The sequence below is a fragment of the Ovis aries genome, chromosome 18 (genome assembly GCF_016772045.2).
Source record: "Ovis aries strain OAR_USU_Benz2616 breed Rambouillet chromosome 18, ARS-UI_Ramb_v3.0, whole genome shotgun sequence".
Classification (NCBI taxonomy): Eukaryota; Metazoa; Chordata; class Mammalia; order Artiodactyla; family Bovidae; genus Ovis; species Ovis aries.
The window spans coordinates 55,698,737-55,721,414 of NC_056071.1; the positions used below are offsets into that span (position 1 = coordinate 55,698,737).

At 40.9% G+C, this 22,678-nt stretch overlaps 1 protein-coding gene across 6 annotated transcripts in view; it reads right to left on the reverse strand.

The window, feature by feature from the left end:
* The window catches only part of BTBD7 (BTB domain containing 7), an 85,289-nt gene that overhangs the window by 19,910 nt on the left and 42,701 nt on the right, over positions 1 to 22,678 (reverse strand). For 5 of the 6 annotated variants that reach the window (XM_004017963.6, XM_060401455.1, XM_060401454.1 and 2 more), the window contains 2 exons: positions 5,818 to 6,026; positions 1,096 to 1,171 (listed from right to left, as the gene is read on the reverse strand). In XM_004017963.6, coding sequence (XP_004018012.4) covers positions 1,096 to 1,171; positions 5,818 to 6,026 — 285 coding nt within the window. Of the gene's footprint in view, positions 1 to 1,095; positions 1,172 to 5,817; positions 6,027 to 6,046; positions 22,138 to 22,678 lie in introns of those variants that run through there. The other variant, XM_060401456.1, reaches the window with a different exon arrangement.

The window sequence follows — 22,678 nt, forward strand, 5'->3', positions numbered from 1 at the left end:
AGCAGCATAGACTGTATACTGGCATTTCAAAAAAGTCCCAAATTAACAGCAGTGGTTTTTATATTTGAAAAATTTCAAATCTGAAACTGCGAAAGGCTTCTGCAGGCCACAGATTAAATTAGGAGAATTAAGATAGGAGGACTGCTTTTGTTTCCTAGAGCTTGGTAGCAGTATATTAAAGGAACACTATAAAATGATTTGAAGGCAGATTCAGCTTTACTTTTTAAAAATATTTTAAAATGTGAGAACAATAACTCTAAGTATACTAAAAAACACTGACTTGAACACTTCAAACATAAACTTTATGGTATGTAAATTTATCTGTATAAAGCTGTCAAAAGTGAAAGGAAAGGGAAACCTGCATTTAATTTTTCAAATTAAAATATTTTTATTTGGGTTCACTATATAGACAAATACAACATTATAGGAAGGAAGTCACATAGGTGGGTGGGCTCATCCTAGATATAGATGTAACACTGCTACATAAGCACAAGCTCCCACAGTTAAGATCATGAGCGACAGGTGGTGCTTGCGTCTCCTCTGCAGTGTCCCCTGGTTGGAGGCCATGCAAAAGTATCATTTCTCCTTTATCTTTCACAAAAACTTCAGATAAACAACAAACATGCTTCCCTTTGGTAGCCATATATATATTTTTTTCCTCGAGCAACATTCACATAATGTAAAACTTACCATTTTAACCATTTGAGAGTGTACAATGTCGTGGCTTCAGTACATTTAGAATGCTATGCACGTATCACTACCATCTAATTCTAAAATATTTTCATCAACAACATGCCTTTGTAACAATTTAGTCATTAACTGAAAAATTACACTCTAATACTTTTATAAATCATTCAACATACATTATTAAACACACAGAAAGAGAATATTAGGAGTTACAGTTTAAAGTGTAAAAGTAAACTTTCTGATGTTTATTTCTAACCAAGCATACCCTTTCCACTAAAGGATTTTACTGACTGTAAATATTTCTATTTTCACCAGGCAACAGCGGTAACTGTCAAGACTAATGTGCAGCATACACTTTAGTAACTTTTGGGAAAAACTTACAGTTGTAAGGTAGTTTTCTGAGCTTACCTCTGTCTGCTATTCTCTTCATTAACTGATGCTCACCCCATTTAATCAGATATTTAAGGATATCTTGTTCACTTGCCTATAATAAAAAAAGTTTATATTTATTTTAGTGCAAACAGATAGACATTAATCTCATTAAAGACTCTTCTTATGTCATAAAGTACATACAATGGGCAACATGCCACGTTTCACTCATTACACTGGCAGTTTCAAATGTCTGACCTAAACCTGTGGTATACCAGGAAGCAAATACACAGACCCAATTATATACATTTGGTCCAGTAACCTCGCTCTTGGCTCAAATTAAATTTTTACTCTTATTTCCATCTTTGTTTTTTAAACGGTTTTTTCTCCCCTGTTTTAAATTTATCTTACTATATGGTTTCTATACAGCTGCCTTAAATTCTTTTGGGGACAAGATGGAGATAAATACATGAAAGTAAAAGTGTAAAGATACTGTGTGACTGCTGTCTCCTTCAGGAGCAGGAAAAAGCAAGTATGGCAACTTGTCTTGGCAGAAGACACTATGATCTCCATGAAGTATGCTACTGATTGGTGAAGGACCCTTCAGGCACAGTCTGTGAAATGGCAATGTGCTTCTCATTTCTTTGAACTGCATTTAAAATCTTAGGGCATAATCCAGGTTGCTCTCCAAGTTTTTTACATTCCAAGAAGAAATGCAAAGATTCTAAACAATCATCAAGTTCAGTTCAGTCCCTCAGTCGTGTCCGACTCTTTGTGACCCCATGGGCCATCTCATCCTTTGTTGTCCCCTTCTCCCACCTTCAATATTTCCCAGCTTCAGCATCAGTCCTTCCAACAAATATTCAGGACTGATTTCCTTTAGGATGGACTGGCTGGATCTCCTTGCAGTCCAAAGGACTCTCAAGAGTCTACTCCCCACCACCACAGTTGAAAAGCATCAATTCTTTGGCACTAAGCTTTCTTCATAGTCCAACTCTCACATCCATACATGACTACTGGAAAAACCACAGCTTTGACTAGATGGACCTTTGTTGGCAAAGTAATGTTTCTGCTTATTAATATGCTGTCTAGGTTGGTCATAACATCTCTTCCAAGGAGCAAGCGTCTTTTAATTTCATGGCTGCAGTCACCATCTGCAGTGATTTGGGAGCCCCCTTCCCCCCAAAAAATAAAGTCTCTCACTGTTTCCCGATCTATTTGCCATAAAGTGATGGGCCTGGATGCCATGATCTTAGTTTTCTGAATGTTGAGTTTTAAGCCAGCTTTTTCATTCTTGTCTTTCAGCTTAATCAAAAAGCTCTTTAGTTTTTCTTTGCTTTCTGCCATAAGGGTGGTGTTATCTGCATATCTGAGATTATTGATATTTCTCCCGGCAGTCTTGATTCCAGTTTGTGCTTCATCCAGCCCGGCATTTCTCATGATGTACTCTGCATACAAGTTAAATAAGCAGAATGACAACATACAGCCTTGACGTACTCCTTACCCAATTTGGGATCAGTCCGTTGTTCCATGTCCAGTTGTAACTGTTGCTTCTTGATCTGCATACAGATTTCTCAGGGGAGGCAGGTAAGGTGGTCTGGTATCCCCATCTCTTGAAGAATTTTCCAGTTTGTTGTGATCCACATAGTCAAAAGCTTTGGCATAGTCAATAAAGCAGAAATAGATCTTTTCTGGAACTCTCTTGCTTTTCTGATGATCCAGCAGATGTTGGCAATTTGATCCCTGGTTCCTCTGCCTTTTCTAAATCCAGCCTGAACATCTGGAAGTTCACAATTCACATACTGTTGAAGCCTGGCTTGGAGAATTTTGAGCATTACTTGCTAGCGTGTGAGATCAGTGCAATTGTGTGGTAGTTTGAGCATTCTTTGGCATTGCATTTCTTTGGGATTGGAATAAAACAGACCTTTTCCAGTCCTGTGGCCACTGCTGACTTTTCCAAATTTGCTGGCATATTGAGTGAAGCACTTTCACAGCATCATCTTTTAGGATTTGAAATAGCTCAACTGGAATTCCATCACCTCCACTAGCTTTGTTCATAGTGATGCTTCCTAAGGTCCCCTTGACTTTGCATTCCAGGATGTCTGGCTCAAGGTGAGTGATTACACCATCATGGTTATCTGGGTCATGAAGATCTTTTTTGTGTAGTTCTTCTGTGTATTCTTGCCACCTCTTCTTAGTATCCTCTGCCTCTGTTAGGTCCATACCTTTTCTGTCCTTTATCGAGCCCATCTTTGCATGAAATATTCCCTTGGTATTTCTAATTTTTTTGAAGAGATCTCTGGTCTTTCCCATTCTATTGTTTTCCTCTATTTCTTCGCACTGATCACTGAAGAAGGCTTTCTTATCTCTCCTTGCTATTCTTTGGAACTCTGCATTCAGATGCTTATATCTCTCCTTTTCTCCTTTGCCTTTTGCATCTTTTTTTTTTCTCAGCTATTTGTAAGGCCTCCTCAGACAACCACTTTGCCTTTTTGCATTTCTTGGGGACGGTCTTGATCACTGCCTCCTTGTACAACGTCACAAACCTCCGTCCATACTTCTTCAGGCACTCTATCAGGTCTAATCCCTCGAATCTATTTGTTACTTCCACCATATAATTGTAAGGGATTTGATTTAGGTCATACTGAATTGTCTAGTGGTTTTCCCTACTGTCTTCAATTTAAGTCTGAATTTGGCAATAAGGAGTTCATGATCTGAGCCATAGTCAGCTCCTGGTCTTGTTTTTGCTGACTGTATAGAGCTTCTCCATCTTTGGCTGCAAAGAATATAATCAATCTGATTTTGGTGTTGACCATCTGGTGATGTCCATGTGTACAGTCTTTTCTTGTGTTGCCGGAAGAGGGTGTTTTCTATGACCAGTGTGTTCTCTCAGCAAAACTGTTAGCCTTTGACCTGCTTCGTTTTGTACTCCAAGGCCAAATTTGCCTGTTATTCCAGGTGTTTTTTGACTTCCTGAAAAGGACATCTTTTTTGGGTGTTAGTTCTAGAAGGTCTTGTAGGTCTTCATAGACCCATTCAACTTCAGCTTCTTCAGCATTACTGGTTGGGGCATAGACTTGGATTACTATGATATTGAATGGTTTGCCTTGAAAACGAACAAAGATCATTCTGTCATTTTTGAGACTGCATTGAAACACTGCATTTCAGACTCTTCTGTTGACTATGATGGCTACTCCATTTCTTCTAAGGGATTCTTGCCCACAGTAGTAGATACAATGGTATTCTGAGTTAAGTTCACCCATTCCAGTCCATCTTAGTTCGCTGATTTCTAAAATGTTGATGTTCACTCTTGCCATCTCCTGTTTGACCACTTCCAATTTGCCTTGATTGATGGACGTAACATTCCAGGTTCATATGCAATATTGCTCTTTACAGCATTGGACTTTACTTCTATCGCCTGTCATATCCACAACTGGATGTTGTTTTCTCTTTGGTTCCATCTCTTCATTCTCTCTGGTGTTATTTCTCCACTGATCTCTAGTAGCATATTGGGTACCTACCAAGCAGGAGAGTTCATCTTTCAGTATCCTATCTTTGCCTTTTCATACTGTTCATGGGGTTCTCAAGGCAAGAATACTGAAGTGGTTTGCCATTCCCTTCTCTAGAGGGCCATGTTTTGTCAGAACTCTCCACCATGACCTGTCCATCTTGGGTGGCCTTACACGGCATGGATCATAGTTTCAAACTGAGTTAGACAAGCCTGTGGTCCATGTGATCAGATTGGTTAGTTTTCTGTGACTGTGGTTTTCATTCTGTCTGCCCTCTGATGGATAAGGATAAGAGGCTTATGGAAGCTTCGTGATGGCAGAGGCAGACTGAGGGGGAAACTGAACTGACAAATCCTAACTCCTATAATGTCTGCATCAGGACAGTGAAACAATAAGGTTAATGAAAACAGATCCTAAACAGATCGAAACAGATTATGACAACATATGTACTGCAATCAAAGCAGTGTATGGAGGAAAAATACAGATGCTAAGTGGATTATTTAACTTCACTGCACTGCTGAGATGAAAGCATTTCATAATTTTTCTAGTACAAATATGAAGAAATAGGATATGGCTTAATGAGTTTATAACTTTATAACATTAAAACTGCTGTACAGTTACCAGCATAAAAGTCATACAGCGAATGCAAAAAAGAAAAAAAAAAAACAAAAACCTTGACTAAACTCTACCTCAAAGTATTTTTTTAACTTTTAAAAAAATATACTGTTAGTTTAAATTATTTAATTATAAATGATATATAAGAATACAAGAATTTGTTTAAATGTACTTCTGACTAAAAATAAGTAGTTGAAAACATTATTATACTTCAGCAGGACTCATACACTGAGTTTTAAGAAATGTCCGAATAGGTCTGAAATTGAATGTTATTTTTACTTTGTGCTGCTTAAGTCTAAGTATCTTCTGATACTTTACCAAAAATAAAAGAAGCTGTTATAGTGAATCTACTCTTAACAGAAGCCAAGAGAATCACCACTGGGATATGCTTCCAACCTTGCCTACTGCCAGAACCCCTTTGGGGAATCGCTGGTTAGGACCTGGGCTGCTTCACACTGCTCAGTGATGGTGGCAGTGAGCACAAAGGGCCAGAGACCTAGAAACCTTCGGCTGCACTAACATGAAGAGGGCATTCCTGGGTGGGCTGATCTCCCGGGTGGGAGAATAACCGAGTACAGATGGGCTTCCTGGTGCACAGATGAATGAGAATGAATTTGAGAAGTGTATAAATGATTACCTGTAGGTAGTCAGACTGGACAGCAGTAAGCAGATGGTCTTTGCTGAGTTCATAAAAAACATCCGAAGTCATGACCTGGGAAAATTCCTCACAGAGGAAATGTAAAGCTTGTCGGTGCACCCACTTAGAGCCATATGGATGAGAGCTCCACTTGAGGATGGCAATTAAGGTATCTAATGAGATGCTTTCAGCAATGATATCCTCACAGCCTAAAAGAGAAGGCAAACACTTCTTGAGATTAATCATAAATATCATTGAACATTAGTGTGTTAGACACCAATCGTAAAAGTAGCAATAGGAAAAAAGAACACAGAGATAATAATATCTCATGGAAGTCACCAAGACTTGATGGGATGGGGTAGCAACTGGTAACCATAATAGATTTTGACAACTACAGGGAATCTGCTGTTCCACAAAGATCTACAGAAAAAGGCGGGAATTCTCATAATTGTTTAAGAAAATAAACATCTACGTGCAACTCAAAACCTGTACAAGACAGGGCAGAGAGCACTAGACCAACGGGGAAAGAAGGAAGAACAGGTAGGCATGACACAGCTGTGGGAACTGGCAAGTTGAGGTTTCGATGACACCTGACGGATAAGTGAACCCAAACTGAGGGATATGGGTGGGCTATCTTCTAGGAACTACGAGGATATCTGTTTTTGGTATTATTCTAGTAAAAAACCAACACTTTCCATTGTTGATAGTTTCATCCCTTAGAGTACTGCAGTTTTTTTGTTCATTGGTTGAACTAAAAAAAATACAAGGTTTAAGTGAAAAGGACCAGGATCCTGGAGAAAGTGACTATGACACTTTAAGTGCTTTAAGAAGAGAAGAAAAACATCTGAGGATAGTCAGCTATTTTCCTTAGGAAAAATAATTTCAAAATACAAAGATAAAACACAAACAGAATTGGAGTGACAAAGACTGTGTAAGGGAAAATGGCTAAAGTTGGACAGACATTCTTCACAACTAAGTTTACCATAAAATACAAAAAGAATCCCAATAATGGGGGGTTAGATGCCACTGCCACCGCCACAAATGTAGCTAAACAGGCTGCTCTCTAATGAGCTTGGAGGTTTAAAAGATACAATAAAAGATAGAAAGGTCAGGAGTAAACTCTGGAGACTTTCCAAGCTCAAAGTTCTTGTGAACCCATGAAAAGAGAATGATAACGATTCCCATTTTCAGGTGATATATGATCATTAGGAGCCAATATAGAGTTTGTAAAAAGTAATACATTCTCCCCTTTTGATATGACAACAGAGAAACCGAGTATCACAGAGAACTGTGTAACCTAATTTCTGTAAAGCATTTAACAGAACACTTCATGATGTCTCTAGATTGTTAGCTGAGAAGATGGGGACCGCTGTCTTCACTGTATCACTGTATCTTCTTCCACATGGTAGGCACTGAATAAAAATTTGCTGAATGTACAAATGAGATCTTTGAAGGTAAGACAAAAAGATGTGGAGGGGTGACAGAACACTGGCTAACAGAATCATGTGTAAGAAGCACTGGTCAGCTCCTCAGATGGAGTGGAGAGTCTCTACTTTTCTGATGTTCATCAAGTTGGAAAGTAGGCGTCAAAGTCTTGAGATAACCTCAAGCTGGGAAGCACAGTTAAAAATACACTGGATAAAATGGTCAAAATTAGCTAAAAAGATGGATCAAAATGAAGGTGAAATCTAACTTAAAAAATCTTAAGTTCTGTATTTAAAGAGAGTCAACTGCAGAGTAGATGACAAGAAGAGCTAGCTTAACTACAACCATTATGTAAAGATAGTATCTGGATATAGTAACTGAATGAATGCCAAATGTGAAATGATTATTATAAAGCTAAAACAATCACAGGCTTTTAAGACACAAGCATAGAGTCATAATCAAAGGAATAATGTTGCATTGCTGTCCTATTGGATGCTGTGTTCTGTTCTAAGCCCTGTGGTTTTGGACCAGCAACGACAAAACCCTAGAATTCTCAGAGGAGGGCAAAAGTACAGTGAAGAGTTTGAGGCCTGTTAATGAAAAAAGCTCTGAACAAACAATATTATTATTGATTTATGTAAGAGAAACCCAAGGAGAGACGTAAGAGCTATCTTTCAATGTCTGATGGAACCTCATGAGTCAGAAAAAAAAAAAAAAGACCAATTATCTATGGTTCCAAGGGCAAGTCCTGGGAAACAAATGGATGGTAAAAGAGATTCTGACTCATTATTAAAAAGAAATTTCTAACAATCAGAGGAGAAGGCAATGGCGACCCACTCCAGTACTCTTGCCTAGAAAATCCCGTGGACAGAGGAGCCTGGTAGGCTGTAGTCCATGGGATCTTAAAGAGGCGGACACGACTGAGCGACTTCACTTTCACTTTTCACTTTTCTGCTTTGGAGAAGGAAATGGCAACCCACTCCAGTGTTCTTGCCTGGAGAATCCCAGGGATTGGGGAGCCTGGTGGGCTGCCGTCTATGGGGTTGCACAGAGTCGGACACGACTGAAGTGACGTAGTAGTAGTAGCTAACAATCAGGACTGTTCTCCTTACCTCTCCTCAAAAAAAAGGATCCCTCTAGAAGAAAGATCCCTCCAGAAAAACGTAGGAGCAGAGCTTAGCTCCTCACATTATGGGTAGAGTACCAAGAACCCTTGGACTTCCCTGGTGGCTCAGCAGTAAAGACTCCACCTGCCAATGCAGGAGACACGGGTTTGATCCCTGGGTCAGGAAGATCCCCTGGAGAAGGAAATGGCAACCTATTCCAGTGTTCTTGCTTGGGAAATCTTATGGACAGAGGAGCCTGGTGGGCAACAGTTCATGGGGTCACAAAAGAGTCAGACATGACTTAGCAGCTAAATAACAGCAATAACCAAGAACCGTTATGCTGGGTATGGAACTAAAGAAGGATGACATCCAAGCTCTTTTGGTCATAATGATAAAATCATTTTTAGAAATAACAGAGTAAGTATGTGTGTGCTCGCATGAGCACTCAGTTGTAAGAGAGTAATTAAGTCTAAAGACTGAAGATTAATTTATTTAATCTAAACCTTAAAATGGCATCCTTATAAAGTGATATCCGCATGTAAATGACACCAGAGGCATGAATATGTGCTCATGAAAAGTGGGAAATATGGAAGTCCTGGACAGTCCTCATGATTTTACAGTAAGTCTTGAATGCCAAGCTGAGGAGGACAGGCCTTGCCCAGCAGCCAGTGGAGGACTTCTGTCGTTTTAAAGCAGGCAGCGGAGTAGAGTTGAGCAGTATGAATCACCATGACGGCGAAGGCAATCTGGTAGATGTGCTTGGGGGCAAAACAAGGCAAATTAAAAGAAAAAAAGTGGTTATTTAACAGAATGTGTCACAGTCCTACTAAAACCAGGATATTGGCAGAGGAAAGAAAGAGAAAGATAACATCATGTGTTTAAACTTTTCAGGTTTACAAAGAAGTAAGACATGATATGAAAAACGGACTTTGAAATCAGATTGGTTTGAAACCCCAACTTGGGCATTAAGCAGAAAAGTCACTTTGGGCAAACCACTCAACCACCCTGAGTCTCTTAATTTTTCCTTCATAACTCCTCCACATTCTTTTAGAGCCAGCTGAGATATTGCCTCTTTCAAAAGCCTACCTTGAGCCCATTCCCCAAAGCCTAAGTCAAAAGTTAGGTGTTCCTCCTACCTAAAATCTTCCACAATGTCCTGTGTTTCTCTCTGTAATAGCATTAAATTCTCATACTAGTTTAGTTTACATTTCTGACATATTTGTCTGACTCCTCTGTCAGACTGAGCGCTCTTCTGGGGTAGTGACCCCCCTTTATCTCTGATGCTATAGCACCTGACACCTGGTAGATAATTAAAAACAAAACATAACGCTAACATTTCCATGCTTAATTTTGATAATATTCTTGAAGAAGGTAATATTATAATTCCCATTTTACAGATGAGAAAACTAAGACTCACAAAGACGAATTAACTTGCCCAAGGTCATACAGCCAGGAAGAAAGTCATACTTAATGAAACATCCTTTCCTTCCATCCTAAAAATCTCTTTCCTTGTCATGCTTCTTAACTTGGGTCTTCTAATAATCAATGCTCAACATAACTTCTTCACTTAGAACTGCCTCTCTCATGAACAGAAAAGCACCTTATAAATTCACCAAACATGGTGATATTAACTCAGAAATGTAAAAGAAAACTGGGCTAAAATTTAAAAAAAGGTGGAAGGGACATTTTAAAGAGATTTATCTAGTATTGTCAAAATTAGTATTTTCATGTTATAGTAAACAATTTCAGTTAGTGGTAACTTACCTTTCACCAAGTTTGTCAATAATGGAATGAAAATGTAAATACTACAGCAGCAAGGTCAAATGGATGCTGGCAGGGAAAGGCTAGGAAATGAGATACAAAGAGGCTTCATACAAAGAAATTTCCTTGGAAAAATCCGGACCAGTCTTGTAAAACACTACTGCACACTCAAAGATGGTCAGATTCTTGGTGATGAAGTGTTGATAACCCAAATCCCAAGACTAATGGATAAATCAGAAGGTCCATTTATGTGCAGTGGAAGTATTCATTTCTAGTCAGTGGAAAGTCTATCTGAGCTCTTCTCAAACTATCTTGCATCAAGGAACAGATTTTTAAGTTTGGTTCTTTTTAAGTTTCCAATCTAACATGAACCAATATGTTAGTAAAATTCAGTAGAAACACTGCTTGAATACTGCGGCAATGTCAAATTGCTATAAAAGTTTTAAAATGCATACTCTCACCAATCTGCTCTCATTGTAGATCCACTTTGAATCAGTTCAGTTGCTTAGTTGTGTCCGACTCTTTGCAACCCCATGGACTGCAGCACGCCAGGTTTGCCTGTCCATCGTCAACTCCAGGAGCTTGCTCAAACTCAAGTCCATAGAGTCGGTGATGCCATCCAAACATCTCATCCTCTGCCATCCCCTTCTCCTCCCGCGTTCAATCTTTCCCAGCATTGGGGTCTTTTCCAATGAGTCAGTTCTTCACATTAGGTGGCCAAAGTATTGGAGTTTCAGCTTTAGCATCTGTTCTTCCAATGAATATTCAGGACTGATTTCCTTCAGGATAGACTGGTTGGATCTCCTTGCAGAACAAGGGACACTCAAGACTATTCTCCAGCACCACAGTTTAAAAGCATCAATTTTTCGACGCTCAGCTTTCTTTACAGTCCAACTCTCACATCCATACATGATTACTGGAAAAACCACAGCTTTGACTGCTGCTGCTGCTAAGTCACTTCAGTCGTGTCTGACTCTGTGTGACCCCACAGACGGCAGCCCACCAGGCTCCTCTGTCCCTGGGATTCTCCAGGCAAGAACACTGGAGTGGGTTGCCATTTCCTTCTCCAATGAATGAAAGTGAAAAGTGAAAGTGAAGTTCCTCAGTCATGTCTGACTCTTCACAACCCCATGAACTGTAGCCTGCCAGGCTCCTCTGTCCATGGGATTTTCCAGGCAAGAGTACTGGAGTGGGGTGCCATTGCCTTCTCCGAGCTTTGACTAGATGGACCTTTGTTGGCAAAGCAGTGTCTCTGCTTTTCAATATGCTGTCTAGGTTGGTCATAGTTTTTCTTCCAAGGAGGAAGCGTCTTTGAACTGCAGTCACCATCTGCAGTGATTCTGGAGCCCCCTTTCCCCCACCAAAAAAAGTCTCTCACTGTTTCCCCATCTATTTCCCATGAAGTGATGGGATTGAATGCCATGATCTTAGTTTTCTGAATATTGAGTTTTAAGCCAGCTTTTTCACTCTCCTCTTTCACCTTCATCAAGAGGCTCTTTAGTTCTTGGTGTCATCTTCATATCTGAGGTTACTGATACTTCTCCCAGCAATCCTGATTCCAGCTTGTGCTTCATACAGTCTGGCATTTCATATGATGTATTCTTTATATAAGTTAAATAACTTATACAGCCTTGACATGCTCCTTTCCCAATTTGGAACCAGTCCATGGTTCCATGTCCGGTTCTAACTGTTGCTTCTTGACCTGCATACAGATTTCTCAGGAGGCAGGTCAGGTAGTCTAGTATTCCCATCTCTTTAAGAATTTTCCAGTTTGTTGTGAGCCACACACCACTTAGAACAGTGCTGAACAGTGAGTAGCACCATTCTATCTAAAATCCTTTCCCCTCTGTCAGTTTCAGGATATATGGAAGTCAGACTGTTTCTTCCCATTTGGTCCTAATTAACTTCCAGAGGGCATGCTCGCTCTTCTTCCCTATAGAACTCACCGACTACATTTCCTCACTACAGACAAAATATTACATATATTTCTTTAAATAAAACTAAATAACACAGAATGACTACTTCATGTTTTTAAACTAGAAGTTTAGAGCTTATGAGACTATTGTCCACATATGCTAGACTACTGTTTAGACATAGTCCCTACTACTAGCCTTCTGATCCCCACCACCCCTCAATGGGCAGTGTTACTTCCCTGCAACAAGACTTTGGAATTGGCTGTGAGATCCGCTTTGACCAATTAAATATTTAGAATTCTCCAGGCCAGAATACTGGGGTGGGTAGCCTTTCATTTCTCCAGGGAAATCTTCCCAACCCAGGGATCAAACCCTGGTCTCCCACATTGCAGGCGGATTCTTTACCAGTTGAGCCACAAGGGAAGCCCAAGAATACTGGAGTACTCCAGTATAGCCTATCCCTTCCCCAGCGGATCTTTCTGACCCAGGAATTGAACCAGGGTCTCCTGCGTTGCAGGCAGATTCTTTACCAACTGAGCTATCATGGAAGCCCAATTAAATGTTAGTGAATGTGATATAACCACAGGCTTTGAAAGTACTTCTGGGAACTGGGCTTGCCCACTTGCCTCTGCCACTGCCATGGTAAGAACACACAGAGCTAGTCTGTTGGTCCCAGGAGGAAAGTGAGCAGCAGCGGGAACAGAACTGCCAGTCCTACTCAACCACGGGGGCCGTCAGAGTGGCCCCAGCTGCTGCAAACCTAAAGCTCGGGTTTAAGCTCACCTGGAAATTTGTGAGAAACATGTTTTTTGTTAAATGCCACTGAAATTCTCTGGTGGTTGTTATACAGCAATGGCTGACTAATAAACCAGAGAACTTTTTGGATGAATCAAAAGCTTTCAACAATTTCCTCATAACGGAAAAACTCATCTGGAGCCTAGACATTTAACATCTCAACGATGCCCATGTATTCTGCTCAGGTAGGAGATGGTCAATGATGTTGTTGTGAGGTTGGCAGAGTATGAAGTAAACACTTTACAGTTCTTTCGTGCTTCTGTGATAACTCCATTTTACAGATCCATCTCCTACTTTTTAAATCCTTTTCTTCTACTCTCTTTCACCAGAATATTTTCTTTCTAATCCTTAATGATGACAGAAATGCTTCTTTTCAAAAATTTGAGCTACATAACATGAATGATCAAGGCAGAAATACAAAGAAGTAAAACAAATTAGACATTTAGTGATACCAATGAGTGTTACTCTGAACATTAAATAGGGCCATTTTCTGTTTTTATCATGAAAATTTTTGTTTTTCTCCTCTCCATGTACCTCTGATAACCAAAATATACTTCGACGTTGACAGATTTTCGGAATACGCTGTCAGGATCTGTCTCTACTGCTGCTCTCATACTCTTCATTACTCCCAGGTACATCGTCATTTATGCTTCTCCAGTATCAGTGGGAAGCCTTTTCATTGGCTTATAGCCATCAGAAAATATACAAGTGGCTTCCAGATTTAGAATTTCATATTGGATTTGAGCTGGAAAGAGGAAGAAAGAAATAGACAAGGGGGAAGAAAGAAGAGGAATTATGGAGGAGATTATGGCTTGCCCCACAGCATAAAGCAATATGGTAAGGTTAGAGGAAGGCTGGCCTTAGAGCAGGCACTTCAGTGGTGACTCTTCAGTGGCAGCTGAGTTAGAATTAAGACTTCAAGAGCAAATAGGCTCAAGAAAAAAGCTGCTTCAATTCTTTCCTGCTAAACTGTATGGGACTGATTCCAAATCCTAAGGGAAGGAATTATGAAACAAGTGGGAAGTGACAGAAGCATGAAGTAGTAGATAGAGCACTGAAGGTTCTGAATTCAAGTAGTTATATCACTAACTCCTGGCTCTCATTTATCATCCAGTGATAAGTCCTGGATCAAAGCACCCACGCTCTGTTAGTCTCACTTCCTTACACCCAGGATGAAATAATGCCATCAGAGTTCTGAGGATCACGTTAGAAGTACTCAGGAGCCCATTTGTTCATGTGGCTTCCCTGTGGCTCAGTCAATAAAGAATCTGCCTGCAATGCAGGAGACCTGGGTTCAATCCTTGGGTTGGGAAGATCCCCTGGAGTAGGAAATGGCAACCCACTCCAGCATTCTTTCCTGGAGAATTTCATGGACAGAGAAGCCTAGTGGGCTACAGTCTGTGGGGTTGCAAACAGCCTGGCATGACTCTGAGCAACCAACACTTTCACTTTCAACCTGTCCATGAGCACTCTGCTTCTCCTAGGCAAGAAATCTTCAATCCGCTGGGCCAATTCACCCTCCTTTCTCTCTCTCCCTCATATACACACATGAAACGAACTAGTTAACGTTTCTGATTCTTCCTTCAAAAACACAACTTGATTCGTTTTGTTTTCTATCGACACCACCTCGGTTCAAATACTCTGTACTTCACACCTTAATTATAGAAAAGCTTCCGACTGTCTCCATGCCTTCAGTATTCTAATCCACAATGATCACACCGTGGAAAGGTTTGCTTTCTAAGACACCACTATCAACACATCATCCCTGTACATCTGTTTTAAAAAGGCAACCAGAATTCCAGATCCAAGGCAGAAATGAGCATCAGACATGTGGGTGAGAAGACAAGTCGATCTATGCCTTAGTGCTCGTCACTGCTAGTCCCAGGACTCTGCAACACCTGACAGCTGGTTAGATAAATGCTCCTCTATGCCATCTTTCAGGAGGACCATTCTAAAGAAGACTGTACAAAATTCCTTAAGGCTCCTGGCAGGCTTGAAGCCCCATAACCTCCACTGGTAACCAACACTATGGGCCCCTCTTCTGCTGCTTTTCCTCCTCCCTGGTTTCATTCCCCCCAGTTCTCCCCTGTTCACGGGATTCCTTACCAAATTAACTTCCTGCAAGCAAGCCTTTGTTTTAGGCCGTTTCAGCACAGGCTATGGGGGAATGGGAGGGGACACCCACATTATGATAGTAAGACAAGTGGCTCCAGGAAATAAGATTCTTGAGAACGATTCTGGAAGTAGATCATTCCCTGGTAAGATGGCACAGAGGACCCCACTCCTAATGGCAAGTGGGATGGTGGCAACCCCTGCCTGTTGCAGTGTGACAATACTAAGATTTTTCACTAAGGGAAGTGTTAGTTTAGTAGTAGTGGTTGTGGCTGCACCTGAATGGAAACATGAGTGATTCTAAGGACCTGGTGCTGGCTGGCTGGCTTAGAAGTCATGAAAAAAGAAAATGACAGTCACTCTTTAAGCCTAAGAATTCTGTCAAAACAAGGGAACTTCTAGATTGGTGTTCAAAGATACCCTTATTTTCTAGAGCTGCAGAAAAGACTGCTAAAACTTAGGCTCAAGATTTAATTGGATCAGATCTATGAAGAAGATCTGAACAAAATCCTGACAAATCTATGACAAAATGTGGATCCTGAGAGGAAGAGCTGGACACAGAAACCTTGAAAGGGGCTATTTGGTGGATGAGGAATGCTAAGCCCCAAGATTCACTTGAACTTTCCAGGCTGGGAGAAGCAGCACCCTGCTCCCAACTCCCTGCTAGAGGACAGCACCCTTCTCTTGCCAGAAGACCCTGAAGGTGCCTGAAAAGACAATGCTGCCCTCTTCAGTATCTGCCCTGGCCTCCTCTCACTAGCTCCAAACCAATAATCAGGATCTGTTCGCGCATAATCACAGTTTGAGGGAGAAAGTACAGTCCCTGTTCTGGGAAGAAAGAGCATATACAGCCAAAGAACTGCATGACCTGGATGTAAATACTGTGGGAGTGGTTACTGAGAGTCCTGGGCCAGGGTGCGAGGTGTGGGACAGGACAACAGGAGCAGGAAGGTGCTCTTCCAGAATCCAAGGGACTCAACTGCAGCACCTTTTGGTGCTTCTCTGCTCAGTGATAACGGAACCTGGGCAACTGCAGATACTTCTGGGATGAAGGTCTGGGTCCTCTCACCTGGTAGGCTACCTAGACCTGCTGAAATGCTGGCAAAGCAGGAAGAAAATCTAGGTGCAGTGATGAAGGACGGAGACTGTGCTGATCTGTACTGTTTAAACTTCTCTAAGCTAAAACTCTTTTCCACAATCATCCCCAAAGTTGGCCAAAACAGAAATGCATGATGTGAAAGGAAGCAGCAGCAGCCATCACTCTCTAAAAATCCCTGAAGCTAGATGTGGTGAAGGGCAGACCCGGAGACGGCCCTGGATCCTAGCTGTTCCCTGCTCTCTGCACTCCGCATCCAGCTCTCCCTCCCAGCTGCAGCAGCTCTGGTGACACCACTGGCCCCAGGCCCCCACCAGATGCTTGGCTGCACCCACAGACAGGCCACTCTGCCCTGTGCAGCCCCACCCAACTGCCTCGACATCCTTGGCTTCCCAGGTTGACTGGTTGTTAACTCCTTTGGGTTCAACCCCCTCCACCACAGCAGACCTTCACTTCCCCAGCTTCTCCCCCAACTGTATCAGGACCAATTCCTAAAATGATTCTCTTACCCCGAAAGTCAGTGTTGCTCAGCTTCCCTGGCTGAAACCCAAGTGATACAGTTATGATGAGAATTATCAATTAAAGCCTCCACCCAACTGCAGCAGCTGGGGTTGTGGCTAATTGTATCATCTTTCCTGAACTGAGTCTTTTATAGAAGTGCTGCTGGTTAGCACCTTGAAGACTCTGTGGTAAATTGGATTTAAATTACTGCTCTCCTCTAATTAAGTTAAATCACATGAAATTGTTGATATTAAACCATTCTACCCTATGAAAGTCAGAAGATTAAATAATGTATTTGTTTTCTGTTGCTATACAACAAATGATCACAAACATAGTGGGTTAAGTCAAATCTCATATTTTCTGTGGGTCAGGAGTCTGGGCTCAGGTCACCTGGGTCCTCCGGGTTTCCTAAGGCTGCAGTCAAGGTGTCAACTAGGTTCACATTCTCAATTAGGGAAGAATTTGCTTCCAAGTTCATTCAGGTTGCTGGCAAAAATCATTTCCTTGCCACTGTATAACTAAAGGCCCAGCTTCTTGCTGGCTATTAGTTGAGGTTCACAATCTCCTCCAAGAGGCTGCCTGCAGTTCTTTCCATGCAGTCCACTCAACAGGCCATCATATAACACAAAAGCTGACTTCTTCAAAGCTGGCAGGGTAAAAAGTCTCTAGTCTCTGGGGAACAGAAAGTTGAGAGGGCAGGAGACCTTCTGATGAGTCCCCTTTTGAATTCTGCTCCATTTGAATGTATTATCTATTAAAAAAAAAACAAAAAACAAAAAAAACACCAGGCTAGGGAAGGTGCCAGGAGTTCCTTCCCTCAGTGCTCAACATAAGATCAATCACCGTCCACAAAATGCAAGCAGATAGTGGGAGGGAAATCAGAAGGTTCTCTGCTCTGAGAACATGACTCCCTTTTGATATCGAAGACACAAATCACTGAGATTCACGTTGCTTGTGTGTGAAAATATACAAATAGTGCTGGTACTCTTCACTCTTACAGCTCTGCCAAGCCATGCGAGAGGGAAAAACAGACAAAGATGTGAAAGAAGCTGAAAATATCTACACAACAACTTTGGTAACTAGAGGAGGAGGCTAAAGCACACAGACAACAAGTGATAAAAGACTGAAGGGTTCTCTTTTTACCAAGAAAGGAAACAAACAAAATCTCTAAGATATGTAGTTAAATACAGATTGGTATTTCTCTAATGTTTATACTATTAATTCTAATATGACATTTTAAATTATTTATTCTTTAGTATTTTGGGGGGTGAAAATAGCATATTGAAAGGGAAAAGCAGTCATGGGGATGTCCATTCTCTGGACACAGATACTTTATATAAGCCTCTGCTAAATTAAAATGCAAGGAGATCTAATTCTGGGATCTACAGGATGCCTGAATTCCTCGAAATTGACACATGTTCTTTTGTTCAGGCATCTATCTGGAAGAGAGATGTCAAGATACACCACTAGAGTCAGACTGATCCGAGACCCAACACCATGATCTGAGACCCAATCCCAACTCCCTAGAGCTGTGTGATGTGTGAAATTCTGCCTGTTCCCTCATCTGAAAAAATGTTTCCTAATCCTACCTCATCGGGTTATTTTGAGGATTAAATAATATACACAGAGCACTTAGCGCATTAACTTATGATAAACATTAAATAAGTAGCAGCTATTACTATAACTGGTGTGTTGCAGTCCATGGTTTGCAAAGAGTTGGACACGACTTAACGACTGACCAACAGTTACTGTAATTAGGTTTTCTTGAAGAGGGCATTCACTGTACTGGGGTATTCTAATTCAAAAGCAAGTACAGAGATCTGCAGGGGTAGGGGTGAGAGAGGGTAGGAAATGAGCACAATCTTAAGAGAGCAGAGCAAAGATCATAAAGGGAACAGAAATGGCCAGTGACAACCTAAATGTATTGGGGTCCCTTACAGATCACTTGTTAAAATCATAGTATGTGAAAAACTCGGAGGTTCATGCCTTTTTATCTAAAAACAAAAATTACCCCTTTATACCTATACCTTGTTTATTACCCATCATTTAACAGCAAATGGATGAGGAAACGATGGAAATAGCGGTCTCCAAAATCACTGCAGATGGTGGCTGCAGCCATGAAATTAAAAGATGCTTACTCCTTGGGAGAAAAGCTATGACCAACATAGACAGCATATTAAAAAGCAGAGACATTATCTTGCCAACAAAGGTCCATCTAGCCAAAGCTACGGTTTTTCCAGTAGTTATGTACGGATGTGAGAGTTGGGACTATGAAGAAAGCTGAGCACTGAAGAACTAGTATTGGAGAAGACTCTTGAGAGTCCCTTGGACTGCAAGGAGATCCAGCCAGTCCATCCTAAAGGAAATCAGTCCTGAATATTCATTGGAAGGACTCATGCCGAAGCTGAAACTCCCATACTTTAGCCACTTGATGCGAAGAACTGACTCCTTGGAAAAGATCCTGATGCAGGGAAAGACCGAAGGCAGGAGAAGGGGACGACAGAGGATGAGATGTTTGGATGGCATCACCGACTCGATGGATATGAGTTTGAGTAAGGTCTGGGAGTTGGTAATGAACAGGGAAGCCTGGCGTGCTGCAGTCCATGGGGTTGCAAAGAATCGGACAGGGCTGAGGGAATGAACTGAACTTGTTTATTATTCTTAGACCATTTTCCCACTAGTAACAAAATATTAAGTTAGTATCCTTACTTCCATCATCATAGTAAGGGAAAAATCCAAAGCATTTGAGGGAGAGCCATGTAATAAACAATTTTCAGAAAAGTTTTTGATATCTACTGGTTTAGTTACCTCCTCAGTATAATCGTATGCTCCATTTGCAACAATGCACCTCACAGATGACTTCCACTTACAGAAATCTTATTCCCTTTCCCCTTCAAATAGAAAAGAGTAGATCTAGAGTTGAAAACCCAGGAAATCAAACCTTGGCCTTAACACTTTCTAGTTGTAACCTCCAGTGACAGTATTTTCAAGCCTCAGTTTATCTGTAAAATAGAGATAATACCTACCACAGAGGACATCGTGAACTGAAAGCATACACAATACCTGGCAAAAAAAATAGGTGTTCAAAAAAATTCTGCTGAATAAACACATAAATACAGTACGGAACTTTTAAAAAGAATAGTAATTTTTGATGTGTAATTTACACAGATTTTATCTGCTTAAAGAAAGTATACATTTAAAATAAAAACACTATTTCTGGAACAGTTCTTATGGTCTCCACCTGCATGCTGCAACCGAAGACATCTTTCAGAAAATGTAAATTTAATCAGGTCACATGCTCAGGATAAAACCAAACGCCTTAGCGTGGTATACCAAGTTCTTTATTACCTAGCTGTGCTGGTTGCTACAGCCTCATTTCTTGATACATCATACCTCTCTCTCATCTCTGCAACCCCTACAACCTCCCCCACAAAACCAGAAGTGCCCTGCTCTCACTTATCTCTAGACCTTGCCACCTGAAGTTCCTTCTGCCTGATATGGGCTTCTTTATTTACTTAACTCCTATTCATTCTCCAGGTCACAGCTTCTCTGTAAAGTTCTTCTAGATACCGTCCCTCCTTCCCTAACTCCATATATTGAAGTTAGGGCTTCTCTCTTCCTATGTGCTCCCTACTGTTCAGGGCTTTACTCTGTTAGGGCATTTACACACTGGAACTGCCTACTGGCACCCCCCACTAGACTATCTAATTCATTACTTTCACTCTCAGAGTCTGGCACACAGTAAGAGCTCAGTGTTTGCTAAATGGATAAGTCTAGGAATCACAGTGCTAATTCTATAGGAAGATCCACTGGAATCTAAAGGTTATATTCCTCTCTCCCTCCACAATGTTCCATTTTTACCTCTGAAAACTCAGGCTGCTACTATTCTCTCAGGTTTACAGACCTATTGTAATGACCAGGTTTACAACATTCTATCTACTTCTGTTTCACTTAGCACTTCTAAAAATTTGATAATTAAAACGTAGGTTAGGAGGGGGTTCTCACCACTGAAGACTTCAGATATTTAATACGTTTACTTACACTTACAAACAAAAACTATCAATCCAGAATGAGATGAGGCATAAAAAAAAGCAATTAATCATACATTTCTGAACCTTTTACAATTAGATACAAGCTCATTATATATAAGCTCAGAAAGATATCAAGGTTTAGAAAACCAGTATGAGGCCCACATATTTTCTACAATAGTTCAGTGAATCAGGTTCCAAAATTCAGTACCATCTTTTTTTGGGGGCTGAGCCATGTGGCATGTGGGATCTTGATCAGGGAAAGAACCAGCTCAGCCATGCAGTGGAATCACAGAGTCTTAACCACTGGACTGCCGTGGAAGTACCAGCATTGTTCTTCAATGGAAACTTTAATAGGACGTAACTCTGACAGTGAAAACAGTATTAAAATAAACCCACTTCAGGGGCCTATTATGGTTGAAGAGGAACTTGGTTAAAAACAAAGACATGTAAGTGTGCAAACAGTGTTTTCAGTTTTCTGGCACAACTTTCAGATGTGTGGATGTTTCACCTTCAAGTGCCTTGACATGTAAAAACATTTACTGGAAGTCTTATGGACATGTCCACGCTAAGCATGAAACATAAAAATGTTTTAGTGACGAGAACGAAAACAGAGCTCAAAGCCTTGTAATATATCAAAGCTACCCCCTTCGTGGAGACATATTTAGTGAGGCCAGCTCATGTTAACTTATAATAGAAATTGATACTCCTTTTCATCTAAATATGAGAAAAAATAGTTTTGAGGCAAGAACTTTCTAGTCAGTTTATATTCACTGAATATTTTAGCAGGTCCATAAATTAACACTCTAAGATTCAGTCTTCATGAGATATTTATAAAAAGGTACTATTCGTCAACAGTGTTTTTCACTGGGGAGTGAGACTAAAGAGTTTTTAAAACAACTTTTTTATTATTTGAATTATCTGAATATCCAATCAGGGCATCCTTTTTATTTTTAGAAACAAAAATACAGTTATTAAAATAAAGCGTTAGTCACTCAATCGTGTCCAACTCTTTGCGACCCCATAGACGACAGCCCACCAGGCTCCTCTCTCCATGCAAGAGTACTGGAGTGGATTGCCATTCCCTTCTCCAAGGCATCTTCCCAACTCAGGGATTGAACCTGGGTCTCCCACACTGCAGGCAGATTCTTTACCCCCTAAGCCACTAGGGAAGCCCAGGTAGCTATTCTTTACTGACATCATTTTCCCAAAGTTTATTAAGTATGTAAAAAGTAAGACACAGGATAACGTGTATTCAGTTCAGTTCAGTCGCTCAGTCGTGTCTGACTCTGCGACCCCATGAACTGCAGCACGCCAGGCCTCCCTGTCCATCACCAACTCCTGGAGTTCACTCAGACTCACGTCCATTGAGTTGGTGATGCCATCCAGCCATCTCACCCTCTGTCATCCCCCTTTCCTCCTGTCCCCAATCCCTCCCAGCATCAGGGTCTTTTGCAATGAGTCAACTCTTCACATGAGGTGGCCAAAGTACTGGAGTTTCAGCTTTAGCATCATTCCTTCCAAAGAAATCCCAGGATTGATCTCCTTCAGAATGGACTGGTTGCAACAGAACAAGAGATGCACTGAAATATACACACACATTCAAACATCAGAGGTTTGTAAGAACACTCAAAACTGTTCAAAGTCTGTCATCAATACGCATTTGGGGAAAGGAGTGGTAGTAGATGAAAATACAGTTTATCGATGAGTTATTGAACACACTGTCTAAAGTTTCTAAAAGTGTAAAGTAAAGGGACTTCCCCAGCGCTCCAGTGGTTAGGACTCTGTCTTTCCACTGCAGGCGGCACAGATCTGATCCCTGGTTGTGGAACTAAGATCCCGTCCTCCACGCCCCCCACCAAAAAAAATATATATATAATAGAAGCTTCACTACTTCACACAGAGTTGGTGCTCAGTAAATGTTTGTTTTGCAGTCCATTTTTTGATCAGTAGACGTGGCCTTCGAGAAGTAGCAAGTTACTTTCCTCATCTCTAAAACAAGCAGGATGATAGCAGTTACCACACAAGCTACTGTAAAGCTTAAGGGAGGTCTTACACATAACAAGTTTAGCCCAATGTTTTGCACAAAGTAACAGCTAAATATGCTAATCTATCTGAATTTCT